This window comes from Corvus kubaryi, unplaced genomic scaffold (genome assembly GCF_017639235.1).
Source record: "Corvus kubaryi isolate FWS band 111438036 unplaced genomic scaffold, C.kubaryi_AGA036_p1.0 37396, whole genome shotgun sequence".
NCBI classification, from domain to species: domain Eukaryota; kingdom Metazoa; phylum Chordata; class Aves; order Passeriformes; family Corvidae; genus Corvus; species Corvus kubaryi.
In genome coordinates, this window is record NW_024581135.1 from 23,415,740 (window position 1) to 23,438,749 (window position 23,010).

Genomic DNA, 23,010 nt, shown 5'->3' on the forward strand with positions numbered 1-23,010 from the left:
ATTACCATTTTCATACCCTGTGGTGAGGCTGACAAAAAGCCGTGTAGATTTGACAACCATAAGCACAGGAATCTAGCAAGAAATTACTATGCAAATGTGGCTAGAAGAAGATAATATTAATAAATATTTGCTGATGGGCATTTTGCTCCAGTAGGTGGCACATTTATAAGGAAAACTTAATAATAGTTTAAGCCAAAGATCAGAAGCCTCAGATGTACATGCCACTGATAGAAGAACCAATCCAAGATCACCAAGTTTGTGAAAAGTTGGAAGGAAAATATTTGCATCTTCTATATATGCTTTAGTTACCAAAAAAAAAAAAAAAACCACAAAAAAAACAAAAAAACAAAAAAACAAAAAAAAAACCAAAAAAACCCCAAAAAACAAAACAAAAAAAAATATATTTTTGCTCAGCAGTTACTAGCAGCCTCCATTAAAAAGAGCTGTAAAAAATAATAGCTATTTACGAAAGGAAAAAAAAAGAACCAAACCTTCAAAGTTAGACTTCAGTTGATTTTGCAGCTAAAGGAATGTAAGCCACAGGAAAGCACACCACATTTTTACTTCACTGTAGAGAAAAATCAATTACAAAACCTGATACTAAAAGAAAAATCTAAGAGAAGGGGAGAAAATACTACCACGTGATTACATAAAATTTGAACTGTAAGAGTGTAAGATGATGTTTCAGAAAAAATAAGTAACTAATGTGAGGCAACTCCTTGACTTCAGTAGGGGAAAGTAGAGGGAAGGCTTACACAGAAGGAAAAAATGCAGGCAATTCAGGAGTGACCAACCTTCCCAGACATTCAGTGATGTGCAAAAGAGAACTCTACTTCTGTTTTAGCTGAGCATTTCCACTCTAGATACTGCTACAAAATAATGTTCTTTTTAAATTCAAGCCATGTTGTGATTTCCAGCTCTTAAAAGAATCAAACTGCAACACATTTTTGAATTTATTCATGGACAGCACTCTCAAAATCCTGAATACAGGTACACATATCCTGACCCAGAAGGGAGGAGAGCTTAGATAAAGGTCTGCAGTTTCAAACAAACTGCAGAAATAAATTCCAAGCAATACTTAAATTCATAGAGCCTTTTCATTCCCACTTCTGCGGGAGAAAGTTTAGTATCATGTAAAAAAAAAAAAAGCCATATTTGGGCAGCACACTCTCTGGAATCAGAAATACTGAACACCAGCTTGCAAAGCATTAGAAAGATTAGTATTATAGTCACAGGCTCAGGAGCAAGCCTGTTAACAGTACACCTTGTCAAGGCAGTTCTGTGCAACCAAACTGTAAGCATTTAACCTTAAGTAAAATGGTAAAACAGGAAGGAATTAGTTGTCCAAATAAATTAGTATGCTTGTGCTGTGCTTCCCACTGTTAGCACAAAGTATAGAAAGAAGTCTTTGTGATAGGTGGATGTAGCTGCTGGGGACACGCTCCAAAAGAGTTAAAGACATTCCAAGGATAATACTCTGAATATAACCCTGGATGATATTGTCTCTAAACAGTACCAATGAAGTGGGAACGACAATGGCTAATGAGCACGCCCATCAGTACTAATGTACCCAAAGAGATAAAAGCTCAACAAAATTATTTACATGGTTAGATTACAGATATTTTTGTCCCAAAACCTAGGTAAAACTGTAAGGAAACATCTGCCAGGTAAATCATATACACAGTGTCTTTAGAAGCTGATTAGATTATCTATTCTCCATTTTCTGTCTTCACTGAAGGTATGCTTTAGATCAATGAAAGCCTTTGAAACTAATACCAAGAAAATTAGGCGACATGGTAAGAACACATCACGTACAGGAAATCAGATAAAGCTACACCAATACAAACCCTACATCGATATAAAGCTAAAATATTACGCTTTACTTTTTTTAATTGGTAAAATAACTTTGTGTTGCAGTGGGGTCTCCTGCAACATGCATTAGACAGCGAGGCCCGTGGAAAGAAATAGGGAGCGATTGTTGATAGAAGTTTCAGAGATCTTTACTCTCCAGCCACATGGCCGGGGGACTGCCGAGGAACTGAGCAATCAGGAGACAACCAGGGTCCTTCCCACGCAGGGGAACACAAAATAACCAATGGGGAACAGGATTAGGGCACATGTGACCAGGGAGCAGGAAGACCCCGTGCCTAGGCCATGCCTCTACCCCAGGGTCCCCTGTCCCAGGACCCCATGGCAGGGGGAAGAAACCGCTACAACTCTGAGTGATGAAGTTCACTGCACGTCCCAGGTGTACCAAGTAGTGGACACACAGTTGCTACATAGCTGCCTTTCAGTATTTAAAATACACTATTAGAAATGGAGTCCAATCTCTACAAAGGAGCAAAACAAGCAGTGCATACCATAAGCAAGGAATTTAACCTGGAAAATTACTCTCCTTTCACAAGTGCTCAGAGAAAAGCTTGATCCTGCCAGCTGAAAATAACTAGAGGAGAGGAAAACACAGCAGAAGTCCAGAAAATCTTGAGAAGTATCAGTATCATGCTTCTAACTTGATGTGAAGAAAGAGAGCTTTATGAACTCACTCCTGGTTGAAAGAGTATTTGTTCCAGTTACGAGTATGTTGTGCAGACTTTAACCAGGACCCAACAGTCCATGGCTGTGGAGGCAAAGTTGTCATTCTGATTCACCAGCGAGTCACTCAGGCCACTGATGTAAAATCATGTTATAAAAAAGTAATACATAACCTTTTCAAATGTTACACAATCCCTGCTTGTAATTGCATCCTTAATACAAACAGTGCCAGACTTGAAATCAAGATTCCTTGCCATTTTATAAGGAGAATGTATCTAATCATAGAGGTTCTTTAATAGCAGAGAAGAAAAGGGACCTCCTAACACATAATTAGAAAATTCAAATTGGCAGTAAGATGCAGTTCTTAACTGCAAAGGTAAAGGTTTATTTAAACAATTCAAGAGCGTAACAAGTAAATTCACCACATCCTGAAGTCCTTAAATTGAACTTGAATGTGTCTCTAAATAATGTGTTCTAGTTCAATTGCAGATTTATTGGACTTAAAGCAAACACTGGCATATTTGGGAAAGCAATTTCTTCTGCTAAAGGAATTAATGCTTGAGATTATTTGTCCAGTATTTTAGAATAGATAAGGCGTGGTGATTCCTTCAGTCCTCAGTCTCTTGAGCTCCAGTGGATGCACTGATTCTGACTTTGTTTATACCAGAACTGTCATACTAGACCATACAAGCTTACAAATGTGTTGACTTCCAAAATTCTTGGTAACAAATTCACTTTGATCAGTGTAACAATAATAATTTTCTCATTATTTTCAGTTAATTGGTAGATGTCCCTTCAGACATTTCAGACATCTTCAGACTTCACTTTCTGCTGGCAGCCAATTGCTCCACACCACAACAGTACTGTCATATTCCACCAGCACTCAGCACCAACATCAAAGGGAAAAGAAGAAAGGGGAAAAAAAACTTTCTAAATGATTATAGTTCCACAAAGGCTCCTCCTCTGCGTGTCTGCACTGTTACTGGCTGTTATTCTATGAACTGTGCAACTCCTGAAACCTTGACTTTGCATAACAATTTCTCCTGACCCTAGAACTCTATTAAAGGTAGGCAGTAAACAACATGCTCATGCAATAGATGGCCTAGCAAATAATATACTGAGTAAAGGGATTTCAATTTCAGGCCGGGTAGCACAGTAGCACAGCAGTTTCTCGCAGTTTATCATCACTCGGCTGCCTACTAAAAGCTGTTATTTTGACACATTTTAAGATAGGTAATTTCTAGCTGTATGTATTTGACCACTCAAGACAGAATAAAAATTGCCATTTTTCATCCAGACTCCATGCATGATCCTTATCTTAGACTGCATGAGGTGCCCATGCATTTCTCAACTCCTAGTGTTCTTCCAGCAGTATGTTTTTGCCACTGAGGGGTCACTGTTGAACAGGCAAGGCAGAGATGCTCTTTCAGAGGGGCCAGTGCAGCTCCCCTCTGCACAATGCACAGCTGTCAGTTCCGAGAATGATCATGCCGAGTACAGGATGGAGGAGACTCCACGCAGCAGAACAGTCTGCTAATCTGCAACCAGCAGAAACAACACACTCCTGCTCTCCACTCCGTAGATATTCAATTAAAGAACGACAATTTCTGAAATTAGGATTCTTATCTTAGTTATTTAAAGCAGTTAAAACAGCTTTGATGCATTGCATCAACCTTGCAAAGGAATGACTCGAAGCAGCCAGGGTAGTGTGCATCTATCAAAGCAACACCAAGCTTTCAAATGAGGAAAGCAGTATAAAGTAGAAATACTTTTAAAATATAGACAGCTTTATCCGCCCAATTCATCCACTGATTTGAAGTCTGGATAATCATAACAAGTATTTTTGAAGCAAAACTCTAAAAATAGGGAAAACCTAACTGCATTTAGTCTACAAGTATGTGCCTGGCATTCCATCACCTACCAAGAATTTAAGCAAAAAATAAGCACATTATGATTGCAAACATACTCTTTGTTGGGGTAGATATCTGTTGCAATAATGTGCAGACAGGATCACTGTCAACTAAAACCTGCTCTTGCCTTCTGCCACTGGAGTCTTAACATAAAATGCCATTGAAATCTATTCCGTTTCAAACAGGTCTTTAAGCTTCAATGAAGCTTGGTACTCAGTAAATTAACAGCCCTTCAAATGTATCTCTTGCATAAACAAGACCACCACCCAAAGAAACCTACAATAATTGAAGAACTCAACAAAGTTTCTCTTCAAAGAGGCTTCAGTAAAGGTGGCTGGAAGTTTTACTTGAAGCAATAATGACATAAAATTACCTGACAAAAATATTACTTATAAAGCTATTTCTAACCTTTTGATTTTTTCTTATTTAATGCATGCCTATTTTGCACAAAGTGAACTTCCGATGATAAAATTCAGTTTGGTATATTAAGTTATGTTCCTAAACACAGATAAAAAGATAAAGCATGTCATAATTATTCAAATAGTAGTCTCTTGCTATAAAAATATAAAGCAACAAAAATACTTAAAAAATGAACATTTTGGGCATTTCTTCAGAATACTTTTTCTGATGAACTGCACATTTCCTCAATACACATTTTCTCCACAAGGCTTCTTAGGTTACAGAAAATGGTTTAAATTAAAACCCAGAGCAGAACCTCCAAAATATACCACAGAGTTCAATGCTGTCAAGTCATTTGCCTCTTCAACTGTGATCAACTTCCATTCCACTCTACAAGTGCAGCTGATGGGGGACAAAACTGTGGAATGCTTCAGCACTTCAGCATCCCCCACTTTCTGGGGCAGAGTACAGTACCACCACACACTGGCTTCACTTTCAGCAGACAGGAAAATAAGGGAAGTGATCAAAGTAGAACAGCCAGAAACTGAAAATCAGAACCAAAAAATGTTCAGTGTGTATCTCCTCAAGTAGTAGTACTTATTTATGCCTATTCCCAAAAACTGTCATGTTACTTTTCATCTCAATTTAATGCAACCTTTTCTAGGTTACACAAATAGTTAACCTTACATAAATATTTAACCTTAGGTGCATAATGAATCATCACTAAAGTCTCACATAAAGCACTCAGGAGGGTAGCTGGCCCTTGAAAAGTCTGGAACATCCTCCCTCCAGCCATGCCAGTGTTTTATTTCATGCATCATGATGCAGCAATGCCTTCTGCTCTCGCAAACTCATTCCACTTATTTTAATTTACTTCTTTAGTTAAATGGTACATGATATTTAAGCACCAACCCAAATATCTTCCTCTTTGCCACCAAGCCCATTAATGTCTTTCCAACAAGTGAGCATGTGCATGAGAGAGCTGGGGGAGCATCCACATGTTTAAGATGCAGAGCACCTTCAGAGCATGGAAATCCCCAAGAGCTTCTACCCATTACTGCAATATCTCATTTTTGCCCCATTCCTCAGAAGACTCCAATAAACCTGGGCATAATCAACGAATAAATATCATGTTGTGAACAATACAATAGTTTTGGGTAAAATCTGGCCAAACAATCTGACGTATGTTTAAAAATCAAATATCTGTTTTATAAATATAAAATTACAATTATATAGATGGGCTTAGCGAATCATACATAAAATAATATGAAAGGGTTTTTTTCAAAATTACTTAATCGTGTGGATACACATTTCAGACTAATCTTTCTATAAATCATACTTCTCTCATGTTTATCACTTCTTTACTAGTGGGTATTCTGATCTAAGAAACATTTGATAAGCAATATTTGATATCTCCTAAAATTTAGGAATTTATAAGTTATTCAAGTAAATAGTTTTGTCACTCACATATTCATGGGTAATATGGGTAAGAAGGCATATATAGTTTACGGATTGCTGATAAAATATTACTTCATGGGTTTGGAGTTTATGCTTCACTGATTTTCCAGTGGAGAAACATTACCTGCAGAAGGGTATTAACAGCACAGATACCATGCAATAACTAACATCCAGAGTACAAGTCTAATGTACACTTAACAGAGCAATATCAACTCAAATATTTTTTCTGCAAAGGTAATCTGAAAATCTCTGAAACAAAGTTGACTTGTTTTGAGGAAGGTTGAAAGAAAAAAAGACAATTTTCCCTTAAAGGAGAAATACTCATTAGAGTGGGTTAATTATTAAAATGAGTTAAGTGTTTGCAACTGAGAAAACAAAAATACAACAATATTTTTCTTTGTTTCAGCCAGTTTTGTCCTTGTTTCTGTCAACAGCTATCAAGAAAAAACCTGGAACTACACCACTTTCCATTCTTTAGAACCATGTTTAAAATACCCAGAATCTGGGAATGTTTTCATAAAGATTTACTCCCCAGTAAATAAACTCCTGGTGTTCCAGCTTTGGCTTTTCTCAAAGTCTCTGCCCTAACTCAGCAGCCAAAGTGACTGAAAAGCTTAAATCTTATTTTCAGAGGTAACCTGGGTACACAGGAGCAAAGACCTATTTATGTTTCCTTAGAAAGAGGTTACTACAATGATTACTTAATAGATCGGTTTTTACTATTCAGAACCTTACTCGAGATTCATCAGGCTCAAATGGTACCACTAACAAAGTTGGCCACCATACACTAATTGCAATTCCTAACAATAATCTTCAGTTCTTTCCAGCTGGCCTGTTTTTTCTTGATGAAGTGATTTCTGTGTCTCTTCATCCAGATGTGCCACTCTAAAGCCTATAAATCTTGCTCACCTCTTTACTTTCTCCATGTTCCACTTAAGTTTGATTGGCTGGTGGAAAAAAAGTCTCCATTTCTGCTCATATTTAAATGCTCAGTCACAAAACATTTCAGGATGTCATCACTGCAAACACTCAAGGCTGAGCCAGAGGAGATGCACATGTGTGAAAATTTTGAATCCTGTTTGAGCAGAAAACCAGACAATTTTAAGAACTTCCTATATGGATTTCTTACCTTGCCTTCATCTCTCCACCCCTACTATGAAATATCCTGAAGAAAATGGAAACCCCCAGGTGGAAGTTACAAACCCAGGCACTGTGTTTCGACTTCTGCCATCACAGAATGCTTGAAGCAAGCAAAAGGGAAACTCACACACCAGAGACCTGCTCTGACATTTCTAGTTCAGTAAAAACACAAACAGTACCAATGTGAACAGCTAGCAAAACCAAACAAAAAAATTCAGAACTGAACACACCACAGTAACCTCAGAAGTCTCTTGATATGGAAACATCCTTTCATTACCTGAACACAAGTGATCTGAACACAGATCTCCTACACCATCCAGAGCAACCCATACACCAAGTGGTGGCACCAAATGCATTGTAACACAAATTCTTGCCCAAAGTCTGCCAGTTTCACAACTTGCTTAAAGGGAAAATTTTATCCACTGAGCTTTCATAGTCTTATCCTTTCCCTCAAGTAGCACCTGTAACACACTATATGAATTTTAAAATCTCAGCCCTTAAGGAAGTTGTATTCCTCTATTCACAGAGTATTAAAAAGACTTCCTCATCTCCTCCCAAGATCTGCATTGCTCAGCCAGAGACACAAACATTTCAGTGTAGGCCTTGAAACTACCCACAGCTAAGGAATTTAGCCTTTCATCTGTCCTGACTGCTGGTATCAATACAAAAGCACTCTCCTTACACTTCTGGAGATCAAAACATACCCAGCTTTCCTCACTTGCAACTAAAAAATAATTTTGGAAAACTTCCTTACAGGAACAAAAAAGCATATGTGAAACAGGGAAGTTATTTAGTTTATTTTCCCTTCAGATTCATGTTATGAGCACAGCTCAAAATGCAACAGAACAGAAAGCATATTAAAAAAAGACAAATTCTTGGCTGAACATTCTGGGTGAGACCTCCAGAATATCTCTGGCTCTTTAACTTATAGACAGGAAAAAACATATAAACTTGAGCTTCAGTAGTAAAACTTCAACAGGGCTGCTACAGTGAACTACAGTTCTCAGTGCACTCATCTCCTCTGGCAGGATTTATCAGTGACCTCCGCTAAAATAAAGCAAATTCAAGATTTCCACAGAGAGCTTAGCTAGAATTGGATCCCAGAGTCAAGTGAGTAACATAGAATTGCTCACAATATACCACTTCCTCAATAATTTTTTTTTTTTCCTTTTAGCTTAGTGTCCTCTTTTTCAGAATCTCCTTGTAAAGTAACCTTGGCAGTGGAGAAGCTGTTACCCCCTGAACACTCTCAAAGTGAAAAAGATCACCACACTTTAACACTGATGCCTTCAAAGGGAGAAGAAATTAAAATTACAGTGCCATGTGATAACTGACAATCTGATACAGAAATGGCTAGAGATCATGGATACAGAAATAAAAGAGCTCCACACCAGGAAGTGAAGTGGTTTTGTCCAGCATAACAAACATACCAGATCTTGCCTCTCACTTGAACTACCAATATGAAACAGCAGGAGGCGAAACATGCAGCAATAAAGACATTTGGAAGAGGATGCATGACCTTTGAAGGTAAAAGCACCTTGCAAAAACCATCTTGGAACAAAGAACTCATCAGACTGATATGTGGCAAGCTTGTATTCATAATGATAAAGCATGGATAAAAGTAATCCCCAAATAATAAAAGGACAAAGAAAGGCATTCTAGCTCAAATACTTAGAGAAATAAAACAAATTTTATATGTCATGGTGAGCAACATGCCACACATTGTTTTCCAAATGCTCATAGTATTTTCTGCCTCGTAGCCTTTAAACATACACTGAAAAATAGCAAGCAAATTTCTTCAAAGGTCCTAAAATGACAACAATATATATATTTTTAAGCTGTCAGTCTGCATCTCTTGCTGACTACAGAAGCATCCAAACGTGGTTTTGAAAAGGGAGCTTTGTTGAAGTGGGACTGCTGTGCTTTCCAAGTGCCTGTGACAAAGGGCAGTCATCTCCACAGCTTCTACTTCTCCTTCTCCTCCATGATGATGGAATAATAAAAAATGGGTACACCAGCTTACATTTACTTCTTAACTAAACTTCTGGAAACTATGACCTCCAGCTTTTTGTTTTCCCAGGAAGTCATAACAGTAGGTGAACAGGATCTCTCCTCAGCACTTAACAGAGAAGAAACATTACCAGCTCTAGAACTCACCCCATCTTTCCCCCCCCCAAAAAAAAACCAACAAAGAAATGGCAAATTTTGCTCCTTGCAGACAGAACTGGACAAGAAGCAAATATTGTATCATTTAAAAATGCTTATTTCAGGATCAAGTCAGAATTGTGAAGACCTAGATTAAAAGCAATGCAATTTTAAATTGCCTATATACGAGAGAGAATAATGTAGGCTAGACAAAGTAACCCAATTGAAGTGCACAATGCCCACCTTAACCTTTCATCAAGCATAGCTCCTAGTGAGGGAACAGTCAGAAATCTGGCATAGTTAGAAAAATAAACATCTTCCAAGAACAAGACAAAGGTTAAAAACAAGTTGGTGCATCAATTTGTAAATAATATGTATTAAAGAAGGTTTTACAAAAGTATTTACTAACAACTTATTTTGACTTCTATAGATTCCTGAAGAAAAAGAAAAGCTTGTAAGGTATTCTAAAGTTGATATCTAAAAATCATCCTGAATGTTTAGGGTGCTTTATATGCATTTTTCAAGTGCATTTTAACCTTTATCATTAAATAAGCACGAAGAGAAAACTAGCATTGAGATCAATTTTGTATGTCATGGGGAGAAAAAAGCAAACAAAAAAACTTACGAAGTATAAAAAGGTGACAATTAATTTAATAATTTTATGTCATGAATGACAAATGTTTCCTGAAATACTACAATAAAATAATTCCAAAATGCTATCAGCAATGTCAGGAGTTAGGTCATTAGGGAGAACTTCCTTTTATTTGCACCTCCCTAGGATCCCCACCACGAACTGCATTTTTGTTGGGGGGTGTTGTTTTGTATTTTGTTTGTCTTTATCTCCAAAGAACACCTTAGCAGAAGCCATCGGCTTTGACAGAACACCAAAATTCTGGCACTGAACCATAAATTGACCATTACCATAAAAAGAACTGCTAAATGAGAAACTATGTGCTCAGTATAAAACTAATTTCATGCTTTCAAAAGCACACAGTGGCTTCTAGCAAGATAGTGGCCCTGGGACTTGCAAAGACAGATTGGCTAATACAAATGGTGTGTGCTCCTGATGCAGTCTGCTTAGCCAAGCTTTACATGTACTGGCAGTAAATGGAAATTCTCGAATGTTCTGTCAAACAAATACACACTTATCTATAACTTTGGAGCTGAAAGCTATAAAACAGCTGCCTCATAAATATATTTAGCAGGAAAAAGCATGAGCTGTCCTAGTTCCTCAGAAGAAGAAAAAAAACCCACAGCAGTCTTTACATAGTAAGCACAGACATTTCTATAGCAAGCAAGAAAAACATTTTAATAAATATTTTTCAACGTATTTCCTTGTTTTATTTTAAAAAAAATTACTATCAGCATACAGAAATATAATCATATGATGTCTCACCTCACCAACTCAATATTCACATAACAGCAGTGCTTAATAAGGAACTCAGCTGAACTAATTTTTTGCGTTCTGCTATAGGTGAAATTCTCAATAAAATCCCCTTTTTTAAACACGTAAGTACAAAGTTTGTTTAGTTTATGATAATACTTCTTTCGAGCTTAAAGATTTACTACTAGAACTTCACAGGCTACCTTTAGCACACTATCTGTTCCCTTAAATAAAACTTGGTGCACTAAATCTCAAATTTAACTGGTTAGGGAGAAGCGACAGACAGTAATTTTATACCCTTCTCAAAGCAAGCTGTCAGTGCAAATGAATTACTGGAAGCTGTCCTGGGCATGAAAGATCATAACTTTTAATATTAACAACGACAGACATATCTAAGATGTCAAATCCAGTATACAATTTATTTTGTTCTTTACTTTTTCAGTTTATCTGAAGAAACCGACAGCTCTTGTGTTTCACACATCATTGTAACTATTTAACGAGCCAGAAAGCAAGCTCTGGTAAGAGGTATTTACTCACACTGCTAATAAGCTTCTTTCTACAACAATAACACAGCATCACTGACATTCAGAAAACATTTAAAATGCATAGGAAGTCACCTACTGGAAAGATGCCCTCTGCAAACAGCAAGCAAGGAAAGGGAGCTTGCCACATATTTAGTTACTTTTAATACTGAAATAAGAAGAGAAGAAAAAGATGCATTATATGCCTTGCCATTTTTATTATCCTTTCCACTGGAATAACTAAAACAGAAGTGCAGTGCACATAGAAATAATGCCAAACATGTAAGCATCCACTCTTAATGTCATAGCACAAAGCAATTCAGTGAAGTTTAATAATAAAAAACAGACTCACCTCTACTAGGAAGCCCACTCCACATTATGGCTATACTATTTAAGCAGGTTAAACAGCAACCAAGTTACATAAACAAAACTTCCAGTATGTGACCAATATGATCTACGGTGCTACAGAGTGTTGGCTCCAGCCCCGATCATCTGTGTGACAGTTCACTGCTATACCAGAGCAGCCTCAAACCTTCCCAGATGCCGGCTTATTGCACTGCTCATTGAAAATCCTTCACACGCTGGCAACATTTTAGGGAAGGACAAGCACACTCTGAGTCATTTGTAAAGAAAGCAAAGCAATTTCAGTTCTGTATCTTCATGCGTACCGAAACACAGAGCACTGTCAAAGTAGAAGTCTGCCTCAATTTATGCTGAGAATCAGGCAACCCAAGCCTTCATGCATGGAATCAGCTACAGAGATCAAATTCAAACAAACCATAAAAATTAAAAGGATATGATTATGAAAGGTTCTACAGATTCAGCTCCAAACCACACAGAACGAGAAAACATCTATCTAGACTGTGTAAACGTTAAAAATAGCTCTGTCTTTTCTACAACGAACACGAGACAGAGGAGAATCAGCAGCCTGTATTGTGATGAGGTTCATTATTGGGGGGGGGGAAAAAAATCCAGCAATAAAAATTAATGATTCCTTACAGCTTTCCTAAATAAGATTAATTCAAAATTATGCAAATGAAATAAGCATTTTTTTAACCATGTAACAGACAAAGTCTATTATATATTAAAAGACAGGATATCTATTAAAAGGAATAATAAATATTTGGCTGAAAAAATTTAGAATACTGACCCAACAAAGACCTGTACAGTCTAGCAGATTAGGTATTTGTACCAAAAAACCAACAAAACACAAAACACTAAAAGCATAACATTACATGACCAATGCCTTCATCCTTCCAGAACAACAGTAATTTTAAATTACTTACTAAGAAAAATCTCCATGGCTTATTAAATTCATGCTATTCCTACTCCCACATGGACTTCTTGCAACGTACATATTTTTGTCTTTTCCGGTACTTCACAGGTTTTCCTTCCCCAAAAAGGTAAGAGGGCATGTGTTGCTGGGCATACTCACACCAGAGATACACAGTATAAAACAGCTGTAATGATAACTAGGTTTTCAAGAAATGGAAAGACACGGGAGTTTTTCATTATATTACCTGTACAGTTATCCAAATATACTGCTGGCTCATGAGACAAACATGAGAGAAATTTTGACAGGATCTGTTCCCAGATGAGAAAACTTACTATACAGAGAAGGTATCAATTTTCCTTTTACAAGATAAAAATAATAAAAAAACCTGACTTCATTATTTTATATTTTCCAGTAGTTTTAATACAGAAATCATGGTTAGAAGTGCACATGAATATAAATGTCTGAATTTACAGAACCCTTTTCTCAGCTGTCTACACCTCTAAATGCTGGATCACATCCTTCAATGAGAGAGTTAAAAGATTCTTGCAGAAACAACAACTCAACTGATTTAAGAAGCTCCCCAGGCCATGCCCGAAGTCATTAAATGACAAGGGATGTGCTCCCCACAACAACAGAGGTTGTCTCACCACTACTCCTGCAGCCATTCTCAGCTTGAAACCATGGCTGGTGAGCAGACGCATTTTTGGTCCTAGACTCTAGAACATTTGATTTTTTGATGTCCTAATGCTGATTTTTTTACCACAGCATAACTGCCCTTGAAGAGAGGTTAAACTGTCCAGGAAAGAATTTTGCTATGAAAATATATTTATGCAAAGTAGTGGCAAAGGGTGCCAAATGTACTGTCCAATTTTGTTTTGAAATCCTTCCACATTCTACCCAAAGGACCACCCCCTCTAAACTACTTTTTCCATAATAGCTACATACTCTGTTTCCTTAATGTCATTCGTGTGTTCCCCACCTCCAAGAAAATGATGTGGAGCCTAGAGATGAATAATTGTTCTGATAACCTTTACCACCTTCAAAAGAGTTATGGTTTTCAATTTGCCAATAAGGAATTTTTGAATGTTTTGCTCTGATGAAACTTATCAACTACTTTAAAACAACTAATTTTTTTCTTGAAGCCTACCAGTGAGTACACATATCATCTACTTAATATTTTTATTAATTTTACCAGTACTTTCACAGTGCTACTCAAAGAACAGAACATTATGGATGCGGTGTGTAGTTACTGGCAAATAAGAAACCAACTGTAATGTCATTTCTGGGCCTCAATATTAACTCTCATCATCAACATTTTGTGAGGAGTACCAAACACCTGAAAAGAATACAATAAATCTGCTTAATTTCAGAGCAGCTAATCATAATCCTGATGGGTCCCTTCCAATTCAGCATATTCTACATTTCTATGATGACTTCTGTGAAAGAAAACCAGCAACTGCTTATCATAAATACATTTCATATTGTAAGAAAAATGTTACGTACCATTACCTATTTCTTAAGTAAATGGTGGAAGAGACTCAAATGATGCAAAGACAATGGTACCATCTACCAAATGCAATCTTGTTCAAGAGACCACTGAACAAGAAAAAAGTCAACGTACCCCGCAGCGAAAGTGAAATACCAAGAGTTTCTCAACAGCTCACTAAGCTAATTTTCATTACAGGCATGTAACTCTGTTTGTTATTATTTCTATTATATTGGAGACAGTAAAGTTTTGCTTTCTAGTGAAAGAGTCTAATATTTTACAAATAGAAAAATGGATTTTACCTGGAGTAGGACAGCAAATCATGGAGCAACCTCCCTTTCACAGAGGCCAGAGAAGGGAAGCCCTGAGGAGTTGCTCTACTTCGTGCCCCCCACAGAAGAAGCTTTCTTGAAACTGCTTTCTGAAAGGTCGGGCTGTAGGCAGCAGGCACGGAAGGCAGAAAAAGTGCTGACCTTCTACTCATCTAAAAAAGGTTTTGGCCCAACACAGAGAAACAGTAAGCTCACAGTGCTTTCTACTATACTCCTCTTCAGACTTATGCACTAGAATTAGATGATTGATGTGCATGCACACATTCACAATGGAACTCAGGTCACAAACTTTTTCAAGATACTTTTGGTTGCTGCTTTGCATTCCTCTGAGTACTTGGTAGAATAATTCATAAAGATCTTCTGCAATAAAAATCAGATTATCCTTGTCTTTTTTTAGATTAATGAAAGACAAACATTGAGAAGGAATTGAGGACCTAGATCAAGAGGCTTAAAGCAAGCAAAAGGTCTGTTCTCCCTTACGCTGGCACAAAGCAGTCTTAGATGACAAATAAGCTACCTGTCAGAAAGCCAGTCTTGGCCCAGATAAGGATTAAAATACAAAGACCTGTGTTTAGGATTAGATTCTTCTGACAAAAACCAAGGAAAAACTCCACTGAAATGAGAGCAGTGCACTGCAGTTCCATTCTGTTGTTACCATCGTTTAATCCTGCACTGACCTAGTCATCTGGCAAACTAACTTTTTTCACAGTTTCATTTAAAAAAAAAAGTCTTCCTTGCATACATGAGGCCAAAATTGAGAATGTAGATTTAAGGCTATCTGGAATATTTTCAGTATAATTTCTCAATGTCTATCAACAGTTTAATTTTTTGGCTAAAGACACTGTTCACGCTTCCTTTTTTTAATTTTTTTAAACGAACATGCAAGTTAGCTATACAGTCCATTGATCACATCAGGAATAATTCTGAGTTCTTTAATTGCAAACCTCCCTGCCTCCATTAACCTGATAGGTTGCCTAAACTTCCAAATTTATATGGCACTGCACAAAGAAACAAAGAAGCTCTAATCTCTGTTGCCACAAGTGGAAGAAACCCTGCCTTGTTCATACTCCCTTGTTCTTCTCCCATGCCCAAAAATTGCTGGTTTACGTTCTCCCTTCCACTCCCACTACTAGGCCCTTTTTTTGACCTGGTTTAAGTCACAAACACCACAGAAGTTTGGTCATTTATGTATTTATTTTGTTGTATTAACAAATCCCTGGCTGTCATTGCTGTGAACCAGATTACAAAAGTGTGTGTTTATAATCCCTCAGAAAGTCAACCTGTGATTATTTCCTCAGTACTGCAGTGTTAACACAACGAATTGTAGCACTGTTCTTTACAAAGAATCATGGTATGGGGTCCTACAGCATTTCCAAAACTGTCCAGCAACGTCCGAGATTTCAAGAACAAAAAGGCAAAGCTGCTACCAGAATACTCTACACCCTTAGAGCCCAATCACACCTCCAGCCAAACCTACAGGAAGATCACGTGGGCATCAAGGAGTGCCACCTGGCCCTAAAGCACATCTGCTCTTTAAAACAGCCTAGGACCCAGGGAAAAGGGATTCTCCTTCGCCCACTTTTAAATCTGGACACTTTCTGTAACAAAAATGAAACTTCCCTACGCTTTTCCAGAGATCTGTAAAATCTGGACTTCGACAGGCATTTCTAGGACACTTCCTTAAAACTACACCAACTGTTCCCTTGTTATCATGGGGGCAAAGGAGAGAGAATCAGGAGACTCACCAGGAGCTACCACCCCATGGAAGAAGCAATTAGAATTCCTGAAGCAAAATCGGGGTCACATCCGAAGGAGTGGGAGGAATACAAGGAAGCCACGCACGGAGCAGCCCCCAGCCGGTATTAGCGAAGAGCCCGCAGTTTTCCCTCCCCACACCGGGATTGGTAACGCGCGGCTCCGCGCACCGCCCGGGCTGCAGCGCCATCGCGTGGGAGCCTTGCATCCCGCACCCCCGCCGCCTCCGGAGCATGACCCCGTCCGTCTTCAGCTCTGGAACAATTAACTCATTAGCTCGCTGTCAGCAGAGAGGAAGCGAGCAGACCTCAATTAGCACTTAGCCAAGTTCGTGCCATACGCTCACAACTGGCTGCGGCCCCTGTGAGCAGCGGGTGCCTGAGCCCGTGCTTCTAGCGGGGGCAGGTGGGACTCCAGGTACCCGAACAGCTGGGATCTGCCCCGCGCCGGTCGCCGCTGCAGGCTCCAGCAAGGCCGGCTGACTGAAAAGCTTTGAACAGGCTCACTCCAAAACACATCTCCCCAAGGCTGCAGGAAACCACCCTTCCTTTTCCTTTTCCTTTATAGGAAATAAATAATTTCCAGCTGAAGCTGCGAAGGTAAACACACACTTTCTTACTTTCCTGAGACTTCATTTATGTCCTTCTCACAGCAGCCTGTCCGTACATCATGTATGCCTGGCACAAGGGTAGGGATGGCCCAGGAATGGCAGCACTGACAAACTTCAACCTGAGCTGCAGTAAGACATGATGGGTATGGCTGGTAATAAACAAGCACTAACATAAGCAATAGTGAAGGCTCTAACACCATGTGCAATGTACTTTCCAAGCAGAATGCTCTTTTTCCCAACAGACAGTTTTCAACACCAATGTAAAGAAAAGGAGGAGTTCAATGAGTGGATCAAATCACCAAAGTCACCTAATGTAGTCCATTAATTCCTTGGTTTTGGCAATATAAAGAAAAGCAGCTCTTAAATCTTTATTTTATATGGAATCCTCCTTGCTATGAAGAAATTCAAGTTGCATGTAGAGGTATAATAGCAAAAGAGCTTGTATAGTTCAATAGCTAGCAAGGCAAAATAAACTAGAAATAGAGTAAGTTTTTTTGAAAAATACATTGCTAAATACATTTTTAAGTCCTATGACAATTGCACCCTTACTCTAAATACAAAGAAGTAACTTTAAACTCATCTCTACAATATGACCCAGGTATCAAATCTTAATAAACACTCCAATAGTGGTACAACAAGAACGTTACCAGCCAGTTAAGAGCAACAAATTGAGCTTATAGTTGTAAAATGTAGTGGAAGTGAAAAATTAAAAGGACATTTTCTAACAGCTTAGGGCCACCTGTCACAGAGAGGACCACAAAACAGAATGAATATGGAAGTATGTCTCATCTCCATTTATAAGAAAGTCCACCAAGTGTCAGGGAGAACTAGAATCAGTGATCCATCAATTCTGTCACGCAGAATCAAGATAGTTCTGGCAGGTCTGTAATCATAGTTTCTGAAGTGTCAAGGAAAATTTACAGTCACCTCATTTTCCAGTGGGAATATTATTAATTTCACATTCATCTTTTGAACACAGAGGAAAACTCCAACCTGACATTGGCAGGAACTTTTGCAGAAAGTTTCCTAAAGTGTGCTGAACTGTTCACTAGGTGGTTTGTTAGAAGGGTGTAGCTATAACAGTGAAGTATGAGAGGGGCTATTTGCTTCCTTTGCATGTGGAATAAAGTCCATTCACTGGTCAGGTGAGATTAATATAATTGCTTTCTTACCATCTGCACAATTAGTTCTGCTTACAATGTTAGCTGAAGAAATGGGAAAGGAAGACTTACATTACAAGAGGTAATAAGACTCCAGAGGACATGGACTAAAACCGAGCCTGGATAATATCAATTTATAAGAAAATTAATTTCTATTTATTTTGGAAAATGTTCTTTGAGAACTACATCTCAGTAAATCTTATTCTCCCACTGGTTCTTAACAGTATATTAAATAGTTTATGTGATCATAGTAATAATGAACTGTCTACTGTAAGCCAGTTCTTTCTTTCAAATGCTATGAACACAATATCCTATGAAAACAGAATGCTTATTTCAACATGCACTGGATAGAGAAGCATAACTAGTACACAACTAGGATATAGTCTAATATAGAGATCGGTGAACAAAGTACAAAGAAACGTGAATTTTGACTCCCAAGCTATACAGTAACCCCAAAGCATGTGCTCCAGCAAACAATTGTATTCTGAGCATCAGAGCACTCTTTGCGTAATGGTGCCAGAGCATCAGCTGTGATCCCCAGGAATGACAGCACAGGCACCAGATGAAGGGGTTCAGATAACAAAAAGCAACAAAAATAGAAAATGTTTTTATATGTTTGCATTGTAGATCAGCATACAGAGGAATCTTAACTCAGTCATGGTGTCTCAGAGATACTAAGTTATTTTAAGAATGCACACAATTAACTAATCTAGATGTTACTCAATAGGAATTCAATCTTTTGGATCACACGCCTTACACAAGTGATATCATTACATTACTTAGTTCTAAATCAAACAAAACAGTACCACAGACTTCAAAACAAGTTAAATTCAGTTAACGAGAAACAAAATCAGAAAAAAGAAAAAGCTAAACCCTTCAATGTAGCTTGACTGTTTCTATATAAAACAAAATAAGAGAAACCAAAGCCAGTGTCTTCATGTAGCAAATAAAAACAAATATTACAATTAAGAAAACTTCTTTTATGAAGATTTGAGATCTGTTAGGTTTTTCTCAAATAGCTAAGAACTGAGCCTAACACTGAAATAAAAAAACCTACCATCCCCCCCCCCCCAAAAAAAAACCAGAAAAGCATATTGAGTGCTTTGAGTCTTTACACCGTGCATGCTAAACACATTTTGTCCAAGCACTTTAGACTTTTGTTTTGCCTAGTAAGTAAAAAGTCTTATTTTGAATTACTTCTTACTTAGAGATCTTTTCCAACCTAAACCGGTTCTATGAGTGAGAGTAGTTAAAACCCAGATGACTGAAAGCAGAGAGAATGAAAGGGCCAGGCCTGTAATCTCTCCTCCTTTATCTTTCCACTACTAGATTTCTTTTAAAAGTCTCTCCTGTACATGTAGCATCCCTCCAGAACTTTCTTTTGGGAACAAAAGCAGATGACAAAATATGTATTTGGATCCACAACAGTTACTTTTAAGTAGACCATATCTCAAGGTCCAACACAGTAATTAATCCCACATTAATGGAATATTGCTTCAATACCACTTGGCTTCACAGGAAAAGAAATACACTAGTAATTCTGAATATGGCAAAATAATATAGATTAATACTGATAGTTAGTAAGTTTAATGGTTATGTTGAATGGAGAAGGTAGAGCTTAAAAGCTTCCTTAGAATTCTTGACCAAAATCCAACATCTCAAACTAATTATGTACCTGTGCTTGTACTTGCAAACAAAGTGCCAGGAGCTGTACTTGTAGGGAGTTTTCCATTATTTAGCTGCTTCACTCTTTTCAAGTGAGACTTCCCGTTGTAATGAACTTGAGCTTGCGCTGCAGAGTTGAGCTGGATATTGCACACCTCACAGAAGGAAAACAGTATCTTCTTTTTTTCTTTGCTTAATTGATAATCCTGTCTGTCATTCCTCAGTCCTTTTTCTTCAAAGACCCGTAGAACAGCTGGTTGATTCATAATCCCATCTTCAGTTGTGTGGTCAGGACTTAATGGACGCTTCATACCTACAAAGAAAAGAGACAAAATTGTTACTAGATAGAAACTAATCCTTACTGTTAAAACTGCATTTTCTTTTTTAAAATGCTACAATGCAGGACCCAATGACCAGTTCAAACAAATAAGGTTCCAAACTGCAGAGGCATTGCTTAATATAGAAATAAATGCATTTGTGACACAGCACAGAGCTCTGAAATAATAAGTTGGCAATATATCACAGTCTGTGCACAGCAACTCGCAACAACTCATTATTTTGTTCTGCAAGCTCTATTTTAAAGCAGATTTATTATTGCATTCTAGCAGAGGTTAAGATTATGTTCAAATACATTTCCTCTGCCTTACTAAACACTGGTTCCAGAGCTTTTTACTTTCCAGTGACCATAGCAGTGCCCACTACTTCAAATACAGTTACTCAACAAAAAGGATGCCAACAAGAGATGTTATGGAAACACTGGAAGAGAGCAGACTGTTCAAATGAGACTAATGAAGCCTTTCCACTTTCACATACATTCAAATCTTCAGCCTCATACAAGCATTGTATGTCATCTATATTAGTCCATCAATACCTTCACAACTCAAACTATTGCACAGAGGAAAGCCAAGTAGACATTAGTCTTGCACAAACTATACAAAATCATGATAAACTACAGTCCCTGAACATCAAGCCAAGAGCCTGAAGTATTAACTTGCCCCAGAGAATAAAAACCTCATCACTATCAATGAATCAAGCTGCACAAAGAACAGTTTTGTATATATAGGGGGAAGGCCTGTATTTCATTTAAGGTATGGTGCTAAACCAGCAGAGGAGACATGTGGGTTCTAGGGTAACTTATATAGAAAATAATTCTGTTTTCTTAGCTACACAACTTGCTGTTTATTCTTTTCCCCCACCACCCAATTACTCTGGATGACCAAAGGCTGGCTCAGAGAGCAGTGCACAAAAGCAGCTCTTTCTAGGCAAGAGTGCACCTATATTCAGCTTTCAAAAGCCAGAGACTTCAAACACAAGGTCCCTTTTCCAGCCCGGGAATCAGAGCAGCACAGAACTTTTTGTACACCTACCACCCTGTTAGGCAGGAGCACTGAGAGACACAAACAATGAAACCAAAAGTGGCAGCAATCCTCCCCAGAAGAGTGTAGTATTCAGAAGTAACACTAGAGCACCCCTCTCATTATCCAGGTAAGCATATTACCAAGAGAAAGTCTGTTCTGTTCTCTGGCACAGGGATGTACAAAGAAAAAGCTTCAGAAATAGTTGAAGTCATTTATATGGTTAAGAGAGTAACTCATCACATTCCTAACTCTAACCCATGTTTAACATTTTAGTATTTGTACAGATTCTTTCACAAGTACAATACAATGTCAAGTATTCTAAAGAGACTTCATGTATTTGTTTCTTACATGTGACAGTTCTGTCACTGAACAAACAATATTAACAATACATTAAGATACACATCACATCAAATAAAAATAAAACTAATTATTAAAAATAATTCTAGAGTACAGGCACCTAATTAAATTTAAAAACAAAATACTGGTGATCCTGAAAACCTAGGCTAGAGACTGTCACACTAAATCATTTAAGTGTAAGTATCATATTTCAAGGCCAGCAACCAAGATCCTCTACTCAGCTGAGCTAAGATGGCATTTTCATCTGAAAATTTAATCCACTTAGAGCTTCTGTATTTGTTATTTTTCAATGTATTTTAAACCATAAATAACCCCCCCAGTCCCTTTGTTTTCTGTTTTATTTCAACATCACCGTTGCAATTTTTGTTTTCTGAAGTAAAAGATTTTGAAACAAAAATTCTTTTACAAGTTGTACATACAAATATAATTATATAATAATAAAATAGGTTACAGATTAAAAATCCTGGCCTGTCAGAAATCTTGTACGTTTGGTTGCAGACAGAAAATAATCCAAAATACAATTCAGCAATTATTTCAGTCATCTATAAGATCTTAATGAAGCTCAGTGTTTGGATACCTTTAAAATTGACAGAGACAAACATCTGCATTAGGAAGCTGTGTGGACCAGAGGGAAGACTGATGGAGCTGCCTGTAAGAGCACCAAAGCCTTTCCAAGGAGGGTTATTTTGGAAAGCACCAGGCTGGTACTGCAGCAGCACATTATCACTGCAGCACTGCATGTTTCTGCTTACTTTCTTCCAACGGAACAAAACCTCGGTAGAGCCCGGTATTTGCTCAAATATGGAACAAAGCAGAGCACATGGGGAAAATCAGAACATTTGCCTCAAAAGTACAGTCCTGACATCACTAAAATTGTTTAGAAATATGGACACACCCAGAAAGAAAAACTGAGCACAGCAAGGAGTCACACACTGTGCCTGCACCCTTAGGCATCCCAGCTGCCAGTCTAGAAAGAAAATTAACCTTCAAATAAAAAGAAATCACTGCCCAAGTTCCACTTCTATTTTAACAAAATAACTATAAATTCAGTTTTACTACAAAAGCTGCATACACAAGACAAACAAGTCTTTGAAGAAATCTCTTGCTACCAAGTTAAGAATTAAAAAATCCAAGCTGAAATTTTAAAATAACCTTCATTGCCTGAAGCTCTGCATCTAAATTAAAAGGTGATCTGATTATAAGCAGCAATGACCTCCCAGCAACTGATGGGAGCAGGAAATGCAAGTCCCTTCTGAGAAAATGCCTATACTGTGCATAGGAGGGCTTGCAGCAGCATACCCTGACCAGTCCAGCCCTGGAGAGAACCTGTCCATGCAGCCAGAGACAGAACCGTGCCAGCCCTCAAAAGTCTGCCAAATCCCAGCCCCCATCCTCCTGGGATTTGGAGACCTGAACATCTGGTAAAGCAAATCACTTATGATTGAAAAGCTTTGTTTAGTCTCTTCTAGAGTTTTTAAAAAGAAAATGTTGGTGGCAAACATGCACTGAGATTTTAAAGTAC

The 23,010-nt window shown here is 37.9% G+C and overlaps 1 protein-coding gene across 7 annotated transcripts in view; it reads right to left on the minus strand.

Annotated features, from left to right (window-relative positions):
• ZNF385B (zinc finger protein 385B) overlaps nt 1-23,010 on the minus strand; it is a 165,572-nt gene that overhangs the window by 113,075 nt on the left and 29,487 nt on the right. For 3 of the 7 annotated variants that reach the window (XM_042041117.1, XM_042041116.1, XM_042041115.1), the window contains exon 2: nt 19,784-20,086. In XM_042041117.1, the coding sequence (XP_041897051.1) occupies nt 19,784-20,084 (301 nt within the window). In that variant the 5' untranslated portion in view covers nt 20,085-20,086. Of the gene's footprint in view, nt 1-11,841; nt 12,196-16,328; nt 16,415-19,783; nt 20,087-23,010 lie in introns of those variants that run through there. The other 4 variants (XM_042041125.1, XM_042041118.1, XM_042041122.1 and 1 more) reach the window with 3 other exon arrangements.